General features: G+C 37.9%; 1 protein-coding gene across 4 annotated transcripts in view; it reads left to right on the top strand.

The window, feature by feature from the left end:
- LOC124307356 (visual system homeobox 1-like) overlaps positions 1-18198 on the top strand; it is a 75855-nt gene that overhangs the window by 54679 nt on the left and 2978 nt on the right. For 2 of the 4 annotated variants that reach the window (XM_046768963.1, XM_046768962.1), the window contains exons 5-6: positions 16366-16540; positions 17202-17393. In XM_046768963.1, the coding sequence (XP_046624919.1) occupies positions 16366-16540; positions 17202-17393 (367 nt within the window). Of the gene's footprint in view, positions 1-16365; positions 16541-17126; positions 17394-18198 lie in introns of all 4 variants that reach the window. The other 2 variants (XM_046768961.1, XM_046768960.1) reach the window with 1 other exon arrangement.

The following is an 18198-nucleotide window of genomic DNA, read 5'->3' as shown; positions in this document are numbered from 1 at the left end:
AAAAACACACCTCGTCTCGTTCAAATTTTAAATAAAAAACATTTTACAACCATCAAATTTCTCCACGTCTACAAATTTAATTTTCGTTGTTTTCTATCAAAAAAATATTCATTTTTCTTAGGTATACACCGTTCCGTATACGATTCTCTAACGGATTGATAGACTCGTTTTTTTTTTTTTTTTTTAATCTGGTTACATTCGTAATCGTAATTTAACCGGAATATTTCTCGATAAATTTTCGTGTCCAAGCCATTAGGATGTGCGGAAAAAATTCATTGCGGTGGAGAAAACTGCGCGCATTGTTACGCATTTCAATAACTTTTGTAACCCGAATCCATTCACGTGCACACTTTATTAGTTCGTGGTTCGGAATAATAGTTCTGCAGGGTAATAGACAGGTCTTAGTCACTGGGAATTTATCGATTTTGTCCTCGGAATATAGCAGTGCAGGCCCATCAACGGACTACTTCCTGTCCACTGCGTTGTTGGACGGATTATACAGAATCTGCATCTTCAGACTTACGCTTGAGCAGTTTGTGGAACTCAACCAGCCAACTCGTACTGTATTAATTATGTTTTTCCCTTCAAATCCGCTTTCGAATAAGTCAATTCGAGTAGACGAAAACCTGTAGGTAGATCGATTTGCGAAAATTTATACACATGCAATAATGTACTGATTATTATTAATATGCTGCATTTTTTTGTTTTAAAAACGAATCACTGCATCATTTTCAGTTTAGAGGGAAAATATTTTTTACAAGAGAAATTATTTTACATATTTTAAGTAAGATTTTCTCAGTACAAAAAGGTACTTGGCATAAGTGTGAGAAAAGTATCAAATTTCTCATGTGTTGAAAGTGGAAAACACGCGTTTCTTTGTCTTTCGTGAAAACATACACCTGTGGATTTTACAACCGATTGAATTTCACTGATTTTGTTGCAGGTTATTTTGTTTTTCTAATTCTAGTCTAATCGAAAAAATAAAATACGTAAACGAGGGGTAATTCACTCGCGAATTTAATGTACACCTGATTTGAAGATTACAAACGTTTCAAAAGATTTCAACTATTACGAAGATTTCAAGAATATCAAAGATTCCAAAGACTTGAAGAGATTTGAAGAGATTGCAAATGATTTCAGATAATTTCGGGGGATTTGTAAGGATCTCAAAAGATGGCAATTAATTTAGAGAGATTCCTGATGACTTTAGGAGATTTCACAAGATTTAAAAAATTACAAACAATTTCAGGGATTTCAATGATTTCAAAAAATTTCAGAATACGCAAAATATTTCGGAGTATTTCAAAGATTTCAAGAGACTTGACAAGATTCACGGAAAGGTGTACACTAGATTTCAGGAGTGATTAACCTCTCTTACGTAACCTAATTATTTTTTATATCTCTCTTTGCAATGCATCTACAGGCATGTTGTGAAATTAATTCGTGCCAAGATCTAATTCCACTAAAATCAGGCGTTACGCAATGTTGAAAAAGTGTCCAAACACTGAGAGAAATTTTTAGTTCCGGTTACCGCTCAGTCCTTGACTATTTTCATTTTTTACCACAATCGAAAAATACAGTTCTAGGTACAAAATGAAAATTAGTTTTCTAGCCGTTACCGGAAATTCTGGTATCCGTTGCTATTCTTTGTCATTACGATCACTGTTGCTATATTTTCTTGCAACTGTTGCGAAAATTTAATGCTTGTGCAAGAATAAATTGACGTCAAAGCCTTGTTTAAGCAAAAAAGTAGAGTAAACCTCAGAAACTGATTTTGCGTTGCAATTACCAAATAAAGGATCAACGATAGCGCGAAACGGTAACGCGTACCTCGTTTTTCGTTATTCCGACAACATTCAAACAGTTTTTTTCCAACGATACCTGTCGTACTGAATTTTTCTAGCTACCGTAACAAATGAAAATTTTCTCAGTGAACAACCGTTGAGAGGAACGATTTAATCCTCACAAGTTAAGGTAAAAATGAAATGCTTTTTCGGTCGGTACGTGACTCGAACCAAAAATTCCTCAGTGCATAACACGAGTCGCGCAGCCGAAGAGCGCGTCGTAAAATGTCAGAGCGGAACGGGGGCCAGTTAAACCGAGGATCAAATTAAAATCGAATTAAAATATATCCAGGACGAGTGATTCAGCCGCAGTCGGTTTTCCCCCCTCGGAATTTCCCTTTCGACAGCCCCACTTTCGCAGGACTAAGTCGGTGCATCGGGAACAGCAGTTGCTGCCGTTGACGTCGAGGAGTCAACGGCTCGGCCAAATACATCGGGGGATGCTGCAGGGCTCATGAATTTTATATCACTTGTCGAAATGATTAAATGATTCGACGCCGAGGGTTCGGGCTCGGCGCGCCACCGACGGCTTTTGACTTCTACGCGGCACGTTTATGAGGGGAAGAATCGTTCCTATCCCGCTAGACTTATACTCGTAACGCACTGTTATACGTTCAATTATTCACATTAACAGGACCCCGCGGCTTACGGAGCGTCCCGATGCTTGCGTACTTACCCACTCGTGTTGTTATTCGCGCAGGACTCGGCGAAAAATACGTTCCTTCTTTTATACGTACAACCGAGGCGAAATTGATAAAAGGGAAACCGGCTTCGCCCACGTTACGCGGGAAAATAAATTCCTCAAAGGCTCGGCTCGGAGGACTTAATTGTTTTCAGGCGGTGAGATAAATGATAGTGATCCAACATCCATTTTTTGCGCTTCATTATTATGAAGAGAAAACGTGAATTGAGAAGAGTTGGTAGCAAATTTTTTAAGAAACAATCGAACGACTAACAACAAGTGCGGTAAAAATTGGCGCGGAAAATTGTTCGCCGGATATTTTTTGCATTTCGTATTTCAAATACCTTTTGAACAATCAAAAACTTCACTTCATGTATTTCTCTAGGAAAGTAACTACTACCTGTGCTATTCGTACAGTCAAACAACGGTTTTTTGTATTCGTTCAAAAGTTCGCTGTCCAATATCTCACAACAAATTTTTGCCACTACGTATGCATGGTAAAGATGCCATGTTTGTGTAAAAATTACATTCATCTCCATTAACTGCAAGGCATCCTGGTGAAGAAATCCGTGTAAAGAATGAATAATGAAATCGGCGGTTTCTACGAATTTCTATAATGACATCGAGATACATCGGTTAGAGATTCTCGAAGGATTTCGAAGAGATATGTCAGACAAGTTGAACGAAGCGTTAAAAACACGCGAAACCTACGCTCGAGTAAATTCTTTCATAAAGTTTCAAATTGCCTGCAAAATTTTCGGTGTTGTAAAGAATTATTTACAGCAAATCTCGGGTAAATTCCGTCACACACCGTTAAAATCACTTAAATACTCTCGTGAACATACGTAACATTTCGTCAAGATTTTGAAAACACAAACACCTACAAGCATAACATGGGCAATCATAGTTCAATCGTGAAACAAACGCACACGCGTGTGCAAAGTGATAAAAAATGTTAAGATCCGAATGTTTTTCTTAATTAACGTCAGTACAACGGATTAGAAATACGTTTTACCGATTACGCGTTTGACATTATCCAGACAAAAAATCGTATTGAAACACGAATGGCACTTGAAAGGAAAAAAAAAAAATAAAAATAAAACAACATCTACATCCGTTCGCATATATCCATAACTATGTAGAGTACGTACACACGATGTAGGGAAAAGCACGTTTGTCAGTTCATCCGATTCAAAGGGAATTATTTTCCGTTCAGTTTTCGTCGATAAAAAAAAAAAAAAAGAGAAAATTGAAAAAGAAGAGTGAAAGAGAGAGAGAGCGAGGAGGGGGGGTGGAAAAAACATTACAACCCTCGAACCGAGTCGACAAACAAAGCGATGAATTCCAGATGGGCGCGTTTCACCCCAAAAATTGACCAATAATGCACATCGAATTTCTTATATACCGCGACCTGCTGCAGGCGGTCGGACTCGACCCTGTGCGACAGAATGGCGAATAAATAAGGGTGGGCACACGTAGGTACGTATCCGTGTATGTGAACGTGCGTGTATGTCATATATAGAGGGTTGGGAGGGTGGCTCACGGATTGTCGAATACACGCTTTATACGCGCCAACACAACGCGCGTGTGGTCTCGTTTTATATCCACTTGTGTGTTCGGGGATTATCGACCAATTTGGGCGTTACGAGATACTGTCAACGAAACTGCTTATAAATTCTAATAAAACTCTCCGCTATCCCTGTTTGTCCCGTTTGCCCGGTAAACTAACCGAAGTTAACGACCAACAGCTAGAAGATAAATTTGACCTAAACGAATTACCCGATGCCGCTTTACCAAGTACGAGATCAAATCTGCCACGCCCTTCGGGGAAAAGCTCCCGCGTACGAGGACGAAACCATGCCTGGAATCGGGATGCGACGCTTTCATCCCTGGGAATCAGAATTGCGGGACATCCGCGTCGAGCTTTTTTTAATCAGTCCTCGAAGAAGTTTCTCAACTTCCAAGACCTGCTTTGACGAGGGTCGAAAAGTTTCTTACTCATCGCGCGATCGTGCCAATTCTCTGTATGTATTGAGGCATTCGGAAATACGGTATTTGAAGCAGTGTAATCGATTGTATTATTATATATTTGTAGGTATACGATGATCAACTTAACACTTGATGTTGGATTTCCGCGTTTTATTCCTTAGTTGAAATCAATGAAAGGCAAAATCTCATAAATGACGATTGTTTTGGATTGATGAAAAAAAATTCACCTTATTCGACTAAAATACTTTCGACTCAAATAAGTATTTCGATTAATGAATTCGAAAATTTTTTCTTTTCAATTTGTAATCTGAAAAGATCAGTCGATTCTCCGTAATCTCTTTACGTGAATTGCCGAAATTTCTCCAATGAACAAAAATAATTACCGGTCGACATTTTGATTGAATTGATCACAGTGAGCGTGTTGATTAAATTTTCAGAAAAAGAATAATTTTGAATTTGCACCGACTCACGATCGGGTTGTTTATACATTAGATCCGAACAGTAAACGATGAAAATCCCCATTCACTTTAGCATAATACCTCAGGATGAATATCATATGATTAAATTAATCCAAACATTACGTTTTTCATCAGGGAACGTCGATTTTCACTCGCATTTTGCAAAAGTATCAGAGGAGATTCAGGGTAAAAGGTCTTCATAATCATATTTCTGAATTTTGCCAATAAATCTCATTCGATGTAAAAATCAAAATGAAACGTTTATCAAGACCAACTTTGCTCTTTCTGGCGTTGGGTTCCATCCTTCCAGATTGGCGTTTGGTAAAGTAATTTCTGTCGATTGCACTTTTTGAATTTGCGCTTCGTTAGTTTTATACGGAAATAAAAAAATATGAAACTCGAACCAAACTTTTAAATTAGTAACCAAGAACCCGTGTGTCTTCTAGGACGGAAAAAAAATCTTCAAAGTATTATTCGAACGGAGTTCTTTAATCGAAGGCAATTTAAAATATTGTAAACTAAACGTTGTTACCGAAAAGATTTCAAGATTAATCATTCTGTTGTGATAAAATCTTTCGTCCGATTATTTGAACCCAATTTTAGAGCTCTGATAAAATTATTATTAAAATGTATAGTTTCTAGTAGCAATTTTTCACGGTGTGAGATTTTTCTAACTCGAGTAGATAAGTTTGATCCTAAACCCTACAATAATCATTTACACCTAAAGGCATTATCATGGAGAACGAATTTTCGAAGCGTTGATTTTCGTTTTTTGTCACATTCTTATAGCCTGAAACGTTAAGTTTGATTTACGGTCAAGATTTTACAAAAATTTGAAAAATTCACTGAGTTACGTCGATTTTAATGGAGAACATTTTGAGCAAACGAACTGTTTATATAATAATAGAGGAAAAATTTATAATAAAATAACTTGTAGTATGATTGTTCTCTCCGTGCGTAAAAATTTACTAGCTGAATATGAATATGAAAAGTGTCAATTTCCACACCCTTTCTTCTTTTGCGTTTTATTCAAAACTATATTTTAAAAAACGGTCCCTTCATTTGTTAATAACAAACGATTAAGTTCGTATTTCCGGTGAAAATCTAACTCATTTTTCACCGGATTGCCATTTTCTCGATTGTTGAAATTTGAATATAGTATCCAGTCGATCGATATAACATATTACAATCACGGAACTGTAGAAATTTGAAGTTAACCGGACGAATATCTCTTTTCCATTAACAATAAGTCCGTTGTCAATTGTTACTTTTCAACAAAAAAAAAAAGCAAAAAACAAAAAGAAACCGAAACCTTATAAAACCTTGTACAAACTGTGCGTAAAAACCCAACGTTGTCCTTATAATTTCTGCGTAAAAAAAGTATCAAAAATCGATGTGTTTTTTTGATAAAATCTTTACGATATCGCCTCAAGGATTTTTTTTTTTCGCGGACAGGGAGGAAGCGGAGAAGGGCGGAGAAAATCGAATGTTTCGCTAAATGTTCCGTGGCCGATTCGCACTCTCTCACACCTCCACCTCCGCTAGACAAAGCGGGCAGAACCTGACCACCACCCCGGTCCAGCAAGTGTCCCTTGCGATAATGACGCGTCGCGACGCGTGCCGCACGCGGACTCTGCGGGGCGTCGCGGGTCGGATGGGCCAGCTATTTACCGGTAACAACCAGATCCCGAAGGGCCCGTGAGACGTTTGGGGTCCGGGTGCATTATGCGGTGAATAAGTAACGCGGAGGAGAAGGCTTGCGGGGTTGTCGGGGGTTGATGCGTCTCGTTCGCACACCGCGCCGCAGTTACCAACACTTATTATTTCCGAACGAGTCATTAATTGGCTTAGTGCGCTCGTACCGTTCGGTGGGAATCTTCTTTCGAATTTATTCCATATCACACGCACAACGGTTCGTGTCTGGGTGTACATAGGGGTTCGAATTATACTGATTGAAACGCTGATACGGTCTGACTGCAACGCGCGATGAGCACCAGAAAAGGGTCGCCCTGTTTGCCGATCACGGTGAAACTGCACGTCGACCTTCGAGTGGGAATATAGATTCGCCCTCACTTCGGTTTGGTTTTGTAAAAAGGGTGGAGATCGAAATGTGGAATGGTTGAAAGCAGAGGTCACATTATTGGGTTTTTGAAAACGTGAAATTTTTATTTGGAGTATTCTCGAAATGCGGAAAGGCGAAATTCTAATCTTGGAGAACCAGATGCTGCGGGTCCTTCTGTTTTTTGATCTTCGTGCATTTTTATTCCCGTTCTCGGAAAAAAATTTTGTTAAATTCTGTTTTTATAATCGACATCTTCTGTAAATATTAATTTTCCACCACTCATCGATATACGTGAAGAAAATCTAACTGGATTATTAAATCGAACGTTCAAAATCGGTTGAGCACATGTATAAAGAACGATTCGATGTTATATCGTTTTATGATGTAAAAAAATTGAATTTTTATGCTTTCTTTTAAAGATGCACGAGGTTAAATCATCCAGATACTCAGCAACCATTTTCAAAATTTTGTACGAATATCGATCAATCAATTTTACAAAGCAATTTGACGTCTGTTACAATTTGTTTGTACTGAAATTAATAGAAAAGATCTATTCAATCAGATTACAAATTCTTTCAATACAAGCATGTAATTATTCGAATAAATGACAAAAATTGAATGACTTTGGTCATCGGTTTATATTTATCCTTTATTCTAGAAAATTTCGACTCAAATTTGATGCATGCTGCCAAAAAGTATCGAAACATTGTTCGCCTCTGCTCGATAACTTCGATTAAATTTCCTCCTCCCTTAAATTTATGAACCTCCACAATTTGATTGGAATAATCAAAACATCATCGGATTTTCGCAGACTGCAAGCTGCAGCTTTGTTTCTTTTCAGTTGTAAATCACCTTGCATAAAAAAAAAAAAACCTATATTTTGATTCCATGAAACAAAAGCTTTTCTCTCACGGCAAATAAATTTTCATATTTTGTGCAATACATTGCGTAATTGCGCAATAATCATATCTATTAGCAAAATATCGCACGCGTCGTAGACTAAAAACTGTCACACGTTAAAACACAACTCGTACCTATCAACGTATCGCTTCTATCAAAATGTGCATTATACCGTGAGTTTTTCTAACGGCAAAACGATCTGTGCGCCTGATGCATGCAACCGGAGTTACACCTCAAGCTCAAGTTGAGCACCGCGTTCCGCCATGGGCATCCCAACCGTCAAATTAAATTTGACGACAATCCTGCTCTCAGTTGCCTCACTATTGCCTTCGGTGATTGTCCGGATTCAATTTTTCATAATTTTCCACATTTCCCAAAATTCAGGTTACTTCGACAAACAACATCTTGACATTAGCGACTGCTTTGGCGGGACGCAGTGCTCAACCTGAACAGCAGGCGTAACTCCGGTTGCCTGTATCAGGCGCACGGATCCTTTCGCTGTTAGAAAAACTCACGATACCTGCACGTATAGGGGGATTCGGATGTGCAGGATCGTTCCTTCATCTCTTTATGCCCGGCCAGCCTCGTTCTGTTGTTCTCGCCCAATAGTCTGTCGCCGCACTGATCAATGATACGCCAACAGGCTACTGCGCATGTCAGACTTATTATAGATGTATACAGCGATCCGGCAGATATACGTGTATGCAAGCTATGCACACACAGCCGTGAAAGCACATCGCGACAAATAAGCCAGCCATTCGAGCTGCTCCCGTGCAGCAGCGTCCCGGTGTCGCCTCGGATTTTCTTACCTTCCACCTTTATCCCGTGCAAATAAACGATTGTACTTCTTTACCTTTTTCCCTTTGCTTGTCAGGGTAACAGATACACCGAAGATGTTACGCGACACTGCTTCTGGTTATTATACGTATACCAACGAACCTCCCTGATATTCGAAAGGGATTTCAAGTGTTAATTATCCGGCATTCCACGCATACACTTAGCGGAGTGAAGAAAGCTTTGAACTTAATAACCCATTTATCAGGATAATTAGCGGCAAGAAAAGTACCCACCCGGTATTGAACTCAATTTATTCGAAATTGAGTATCGGTATCCTTCATCCATCTCCTTCTCATTTCGATGAACGTTACGACACACACCTAGTAGACTGTTTCAGGTACTTTTTTTTTACTGGTACCAGGTCTCTCCGTTGGGTTTATAACTGTGATGAAAATTCTCATTATGATTGGGATGTTTAGCCCAAGTCTTTGTTGCAGTGCGACTCTTTTCATCTAACTAGCACACTCGTTTCAGTTTCTGCGCAGAATTTTCTAGATCTAATCATGTACTATGATTTGACTGTTATTTCAATGTGAATAATAACACATTTGTCTTCGTGGACCTTGGAAGATCCTCTATAGCACGCCATTTTGAACAAAAGGTACAAGAAGTCCTGATTTTGCTTCTACCTGGTTTCTCCTTGCTCAAATGTATAAAAGACCGATATGGTTTACGAGGATAATTTACTGTTTACACGATTACATACATACAAAATCACATTCGTAATTATTTTGGAAAAAATTTTCAACGACACTGAGATGAGTACACTGAGAAAAAAAGTTATTGGATTTAATAAATATTAATTGGTCCAAATAATCCATGCGTTTGTATAGTCCAGAGAGCACGTTTTTTCAAAGTGACAATTTATGTAGTTTTCAATAAAAAGAAAATCCGTATTTAGGACCAATAAATAATAATTTAAACGAATTAAACAGAGATTGAGCGGCATAACTCACCGAGTTGCTCTTCTGGTTTGATATTTTTATCCGTCAGTAACTTGAATTAAATGTGGTACATATTATAGAAAATGAAGAACTCGTTCTTGGTTTCACTCAAACATATCTTCATTTACTTGAGTGGAATTTTTTTTATTCGAAGTCGCTAAGTAATCTGATGAACAAAATAATTTTCTTAAATGAATATCAAAACCTGTCATGTGAAACAAATTCTTGTTTCAACATATTACACATTTCTTTGATCATAGTTATCATTGATTATGTCGGGCAAACATCACATTGAGCCATATATACTATCTGACAATAACGTTAATATTTCAGAAAGCGCGGGATTATTATTTCCAATCTCTCGGTGCTTTTGAGCCGATGTGTTTAGCGGTTAAAGTACTATTCTTTCACGAATTAAATAAATTTTGTTGATTTAAGCGAAGTTTTCGTTCCGAAATTTAATCCGGTGTAATAAACATGTATTATACTTGTTTGAAATATCTTAAACCCGAAAGCATATAGCATTCAAATCAATGCATTAATGTTTTTGTTTCAACTAAAAAGTGGTCGTTCTGAGTGAGAAATTGTTCGAACCAAATAAACTGAAAGTAAAAAACATCGGTTGTTTAGTTCGATAACTCTTTTCTCTCAGTGTATGTTTTTTACGTGTTATTTAAACGGAAAAAAATTAATCACATACCTGTAAGCCAAGAACCTTATCCTCTAGGAAGATTTTCAGTAGGTAATAAACTGATATTTAGATTTTATTTCAATGAAAAAATCTTGTCTCGCTATAAATTTAAATGTAAGTAACACTTTGCTGCCTTATTTTCATCAAACAAAGGCAACTTGAAGGGTCTGCGTATTAATTTCCAAATCTAGGAAAATTTCACAGCATTTTAAATGTCTCAAAGCATAGAAATCACAGATAAACTCGTCTATGACTCAAATTCATACAATCTTCAAACATTAAAAAAAAAAAAAATTAATTTTACGCAAATTGAGTTTCTAACAATGTTTACAAGGCTTGAGTTTCCTGCGATAATTCAAATTCTCATGTGATTTTTGGCACATTTGGATACTTGAATAGATACAAACAGTGACGTGGCAAACAATGCCTCGAGTGGTTGTTCCAATTCGCAAACATGGCGAAAGTGAAAGTTTGAATCTGGAAAAGTTGGAGCGAGGGCATGAGAGAGAAGTTTCTACGAGGGGATTTAACGGGTAGGATGATAATTTCAGGGTGTGGAGCTAAATTGACACGGGAACAGGCGCCATTTCCATTCATTCAAATTACGTTTCAATTCTGCCGGTGACTTCGGTATTGTTGGCACAAATTGGTACCCGCCCATAACTGCGTGTTCTCCGCAACGCTGCGCCGCTTACGCGAATTCAGCCTCTGGCGTAAGGGTGAAATGTTAGCAGGAAGTCGACCGTCTCCGAGTCGCAAACTCTTCCTCGACGTAAATTTTGCAAAAACCTACGACTTGCTACCGTGATAATTTTCGACTCGGAAAAAACGAGGCTGAGAGATATATAGCGAGAAAAAATTAGTTACCTTATAAGTAGGTACACTGAGAGGAATTTTTAGCAACGGTTACCGCTCGTTCCTTAACTATTTTCATTTTTTACCACAATCGATAAATATAGTTCTAGGTAAAAAATGAAAATTAGTTTTCTAGCCGTTACCGGAAAGTCTGGTATCCGTTGCTATTCTTTCTCATTACGATCACTGTTGCTATATTTTCTTGCAACTGTTGAGAAAATTTAATTCTTGTGCAACAATGAATTGACGTTAAAGCCTTATTTAACTATAAAAGTACAGTAAGCCGAACAAACTGATTTTGCGTTACAATTACCAAAAAACGATCGATGATAGCTCAAAATGGTTACGTGTACCTCGTTTTTTCTAATTCCAACAATATCTAAACAGTTTTTTCAACGATACCTGTTTTACTGAATTTTTCTAGTTACTATTAAAAATGAAATTTTTCTCAGTATACAAAGTTATACAGATACCTCGTTTCGAAAATATCTATAGCAGCATCGCTATTTGGCACGAAAAAAAATCTGCATTACATTTATGGTTAGTAGATACAGTTATTATCTTATTAACTGTTTTCATTTCTGAACAGAACCGAAAATACGGTTCTGGGTATAAAATGAAAATGAGCTTTGTTCCTGTGACCAGAAAGTCTGGTATGATATTCTTTTCGGTTATGGTCATTCGTACTAGAGTTTTTGTAACTATTGCCGGCTGAAGATAGTAGCCTGAGTTTAATTTTTTTTTTTTTTTTTTGTACAAATAACTGATGTTTGATATCAACCTTATTTGCATTCTGTCGATTAAATTTAATACGGATAATAAAAATAACGAATGAATAGGCAAGAAAATTATTTAGAGAAAAACTGAATTATTTCTCTGATTCACAGGTTGATATTTAAATTCGGGCAGGTGAATTTTACTATATTGTATAGTCATTTTTAGTGAAAGTGTTGTATAAAGAAAAAAATAAAAAACAACGAATGGAATCAAGCTTTACGATAATTCCTCGTACTCTCTGCTTTAATGTTACGGATTCTTATTACTCTGAAAGATGTTGTGTAATTTGTATGACAAAATTTCTTAAAATGCAAGATCGATGCTTGACGGTTATTTTCATGCTGATTTTCTCCATCAATGGTCTCATCCTAAGGCTTCCGAAAAGCTTGAGATAAATTTTGAAATTTTGTTTTTGCAACGTTTGCGCAATAAATCATAAGTAGTTAATATAAAAGTATGAAACGTGACATTAGCTACGACTATAAGTATGGATGCTTATTTTTTCTAATTAAATCTTCTCGCTCCGTTTGGGGACATGATTCCAGTGCCTTGAATTATTCCATGCTATCTACGCTGGAAAGATTTAAAAAAAATGTAATTTCGTCACAAAATTATCTTATACGTGATAACAATATTCCCAATTCGTGAGGGTAAACACCATACGTTGGATGAGGTCTGAACCTGAAAACTGGAGTCTATAAGCCTCTGGCGGGGGTGTATAATTCCCGGAGATATTTGATTAATCAAGAAGCCCGTTTTCCTCTCGAAAGTCCTTGTATCGACTGGAGGGCTTATCGATCCTGATTTCATAAAGTACGTTCAAAGGCTCGTTGGGGATAATCGGGGGAAAGTACCAACCCAACGTTAGAGAAGACAAACGAAACTCGAGAGTATAAGGTATAATTTATACGCGCCTCTTGAAATCTAATTTCCAATTCGTATTTCGGGCAGGGAAAAGTAATAGCGATGTCCCGCAGTCGGATCGTTTTGGACATTGCGTTTATCATCGTTCCCGACGATTCCAGGCAGAACGAACTTGTTATTCAACGCAGGGTTGCGCTTGTAGAAAATGTAATAAAAACAGAAGAAGATCGAATGATCGAAATTTAGGAAAAGAGGAGATGCGTCGCTTGTAAAAGGCTAAAAAATAAAAAAAAAATAAAAATAAAAAAAAAACGAAACACAATTCATGCGTGAAGAAAGAAATATCTCGCACGCCTACTTCGTTAGAACCGAAACTAGATTTTGACACGCGTCTGCCCGACGGGTGGTCCTGCACTTATTAGCACTATAACTTTTCCGTCGCTGCAGTATCATCAATTATCCAGCCTCACGGATCAGGGATGTGACTCAGAATGATATATAAAAAAGTAACAAGTGTTATCCACAGCTGGAACACGCTGATTTAGTACGCGAAGATGATCGTACAGCGTCGAAAAATTATTTGATCAAAGGAATTGAAATGGACAAGTTTCAGTTGTTACGATAACGAGGGCACGACACGAACGATCGATAAAGTTAAGCTTTTATCGCTTGTTAATACCACGTTTTCATTAGCTCGTTTTTTTTTCTTGTCTGTCTGCTCGTTTGTTTGTCTATTCGGTAGAGGTGTTACAATCGATTTTAAACAAACTTCTCGATGAGCTAGAGACTTGACACTTTAAGCATAGCTCAGAACTGGACGACAATGCAGTATTATTTGTTTGTCTTTTTGGTAGAAATTTTGCAATCGATTTTATTGTAAACGTTTTTCGAATATAGGTACACACCTAAATAGATATTTGAAAAAGCGGATTTAATATGAATCGCATATATGGCTGAACAATACAAGATAGCCAGTCGGAAATAATATGTTGGAATTGACATGAAGCTGATGCTGGTGCAGCCAAAGTTGGCAGCCAAATGTACTAAATGTGCAGTTTAAGGTTCGTCGCATTAGATTGTCTGAAAGTATTTTTTTAGCTTTTCATGAAATTTGACAAAATATTCACGCATCTAAAATCTTCATAACTTCTCACTTGTTACTATTGCATGGAATTAAAAACACTGAACTCCACTCGTCTTAATATAATATGTGATCAGTTTAAACTAATTCTTCGCGAGACTGTTATTCTACTGTACTATCATGATAGATAGAAGGTGTCAATTGTTGGCGACGTATACCAATACATAAACAGAAAATAACAGCTGTAATTGGTGCTTTATGACCTATAATATCGTAATCGGCCATTGCCACAGACCAATATTGCCCCATGTGATTATTAAGTTATAATCCGATGTTTAAAAAATTAAGAAGTGTACTCAATAGCACTACAGTTTGGACGAGCATTACTCGAAACCATATGTAATAACAGAGAGGTGTGGTAAGGCTAGGGGGGTGAAAGACCGCTATAGATCAGCTAGAGGTTAGTAAAGGGACAGAATGTATCATAATACTACGATGTGTGTGCGAATGAATCCAAGTACGCTAATCTCACGCAAACTACAGCGAGTGGTCAACAAGACAATACGGTCTAAAGTTCTCAAAATCCCCGCGAGAGCAAGCGAGAGGAGAATACGGAGAAGAATCCAAAACCAGATCAGTATCAGTCGAAACTCGGAAGAGATAACACGTGCGTCTTGTTGACAGTAGCTCGTTACGTGTGCGAGAGTGAGTCAGTGAACCGTGTGAAGGTGGGGCTATCAACTCGGCGAATCGAGGCTCATAATGATCGATTTGATTATTAAATGACGTTGGATCGCGTTTCTGATGTACTTGTGGTCGAGTAATTAGATGCGAGAGCAGAACTGGGTAGAGCCGGTTGGGGATTCTCGCGCTGGCCTTCCCGGGACCTCATGGTTGAGGTTTTGACCAGGGGTGGTTGACACATTGGAGAACCAGCGTGTTTATTACAGTCCGCGGATCAAGAAGACTTGAAAATAAATAACAAATCACACAAAATTGGTGTAGCCGCGTGGGCTGGCCTTGCCGGGGTAGCTGAGCTATCCTGGGGTGGTTTCCGTGTCGAGAAACCGGCACGGCTTGCAGCCCCCGGTTAAAATAGTGCAGGTACTGACCAACGATTTCGGGTGAGATGGTACCTGCACACGTCATCCTGGAGCCTACTCTGGTTCTGCTCGCGACGAGATCCGTGTTGAACGGATAACAGTTAGAAAGTTACCCAAGTTGACACGAGCGTTGAATAATTACTGATTAAATGAATGTAAAGCTTGTCCGATAAACCCTGAAGTACAGTTTCATATCTGGTGGCCATACTATTAATCGTTAAATCGACCACGAACCCACTATTATTGTTTTGAGTCTATCGAGAAGGGTGACTGTGAGACCTATAGCTAATAAAAAAGGAAGTTTGGATACTTGTAGTACCTGGCTGTGAGGTCTGTCACTAACAGTCAATAACAAGCAAACAATTTGACAGCAATATTTTTTCCTGTTTAAATTCATTATACTGATAATAAAACGGAACATGTGTCAAAGGGGAAAATTCGTTGTTATATAGGGATGGCAGAAAAAAGAAACACAATTTATCAATGATGACTAATATTCAAGAATATGTGATGGGAGAAAAAAAGGAGACATAAAATCGAGCACTATAAATAGCTGATTAATGAATGCGTAAAAATTTATATTCTGATTACTTTTCTCCTCTTTTTATCTGTATTCCGAGCCAATAGCAAGAGAAGAAAAATAAATAAGACTACAGTAACGAAAATTTATCCGCAAATTACGCGTATCGAGTATAGAGGAGCGAGATAATGATGGATCGTGTGTCTAACAAGGCCATTCGAGCGTAATAAAGCCACGCTCAGTAGCAGCCGCCCGAAGCGTGTGTCTGCGTAATTGGGATACAGTGAGATTGAAATGACCCACCCGCCTGCATCTATACGTGCTCATCGTGTGTATACCGATATCGTTAGAATGTGCGTTAAAGGTACGAGAAGCTTGCGCTTGCCGATTCAACGATTCACGAAGTCGATTTAATTGGGGAAAAGGAGAAGAGAATTTGAAAAATTCAAATGCCAGACCAGAAGAAGGCGAAATCCCGTGGTGGTCGATATTTTTTAATTCCTCATCGAAACGTTACCTATTTTTTAGAGAATTTCACCCATCGCGCTGTCTTATCCTTCCTTGAAAAAGAAATTTATCGCAAGCGAATATATGTGGAAACTTTGCACTTGATGATTACTCGGTGGTTCTTTGAACCTCTTTCCGATACCATAATGGATATTTTTCGGACGATTCACTTGTACGTAAAAACTCGCGCTTATTATGCGCGTGTAAAAAATTTATAGGGTTTTGATTATTGTTTCCATTCCTTGTTTCAGGTCTGGTTCCAAAACAGAAGGGCCAAGTGGCGTAAGACTGAGAAATGCTGGGGCCGGAGTACCATAATGGCGGAATACGGTCTTTACGGAGCCATGGTGCGTCACTCGCTCCCTCTTCCAGAAACTATATTGAAAAGTGCGAAGGAGAACGAGGCCGTCGCACCTTGGCTACTCGGTAAGCCTAATTAACACATCGATTTTCACTAACGATTCGTTGTTTTATTTCTTTTCCTTTAAGTTGTATAGCCTTGGTATTTAATTTTTTCTCTGATCCAAGTGTGGGAAATTACAGTTAGTCGTCGCAAATAGCCATTTGTTTAATATTACAGCATTTGAATTTCATTATGACGCTGTTTAAGTACTTCGTCTCCTGCGAAAAGTTATTTGCGTAAGTTATCCAACGCGATTATACCGTGTCTCAAATTAACTAATGAAAATATCAATCGCAAATTCCGAAAGATCAGTCTTTTGATACACAATCAAACGGACGATGATAGATGTTATCAAATTGGATAAATTTTAATCCGCAATTCAAAGAACAATTAGTTTTCAAATTTTGTACTAAGCGATTTAAATATGAAAATCTCCCGCGTCCGATACAAGAAGAAAATAACATGAAAAAAAATCTAGTAAACGAAAGTCATATAGGCATTGTAATAATGAAGATAAGATTGCTGTATAATGTTCAGACAGAGCTCACGGATAGGAAGACGAAAATCGAGATTCATACGACGCAAAATTTTTCTGTCCGTCTCTATCAGCGCAATCGTCTAAGTCGAGCAGCTTTAATCAAGATTTCGAAAATAATCAAGATCTGATTGACTGTGGGTCTGTAGGGATGCACCGGAAGTCCATAGAGGCAGCGGAACACCTCAAGGGTGGTGGCGAAGACAGCGGAAACGATCATGCCGGAAGCGGAAGTAGCCCCCATCATAACCACCTTCAAGGCGGACCGACGAGCTCCGAGAGCGGTCAAGAGAGCCAGGATGGCATGGGGCCCTCCTCATCCTCCGGAGGTGACTTCAAAGGTGAGTCTCCGCAAGTCTTCGTCTCATTACGTAGATGCAGAGGACATAATCGTACTCTAGACACGATAGCTCAGAATAGAATGCTTGGTTTCCAAAATTCGCAATAGAGAGCAAAGATATTGGCTCATGGCAGAGATGAGTGCACGCGAATTTGTTCGATTAAAAATGTTATGCATGAAAGCGAAGAGTTGACTGAATTATTCTACGCAAAAAAAGGATCTAATAAAAGTTTTAGTACTGTAGTTAAATTCCAAAAATTTCATTGTTAGACGATTTTGAAGAATCCAAGAATTTATAACGATATTTTTCACTATTTACGTTACCACACAGTACTTTCACGTTTTCGTTTCGTCCTTTTCTTTCGCCGCTTCGTGGACTCGAGAGCTTTGAACTAAAGCAATACAAAAATTTCGACATAGGACCTTATACTTTGCCCATAATCGAAGCTTTCCGTTTTCAGAAAAATTACTACTGTACATTGATTGAGAAGAAGTCTGAACCCATTCTAAGTTACAAATATCCATAGGTAATAAGGTTTTCAATTATTTGGCAGAAATTTTTTTGAATTTCGAGTAATCGACTTTTTTCAGTTCTGTAAAAATTGATTTACAATCGGACTCCTTTATTCTTTTTATCTTGTTGTACGATATTCGAATGGGATAAAATTCGGTTCTACTATAATTAGAGTTCAACTATTATCCGAAATCCAATATTTTCTCACTTACATTAACACAGCGTGTGTTGTTCAACGCCCACAGTGTTAAAAAATTCTACCGGAACAATACTCTGAAATGAAACAAAAATG

The sequence above is a fragment of the Neodiprion virginianus genome, chromosome 6 (assembly GCF_021901495.1).
Source record: "Neodiprion virginianus isolate iyNeoVirg1 chromosome 6, iyNeoVirg1.1, whole genome shotgun sequence".
NCBI classification, from domain to species: Eukaryota; Metazoa; Arthropoda; class Insecta; order Hymenoptera; family Diprionidae; genus Neodiprion; species Neodiprion virginianus.
Note: the sequence above shows the minus strand (reverse complement) of the source record. Positions and strands in the feature narration are given on the sequence as shown.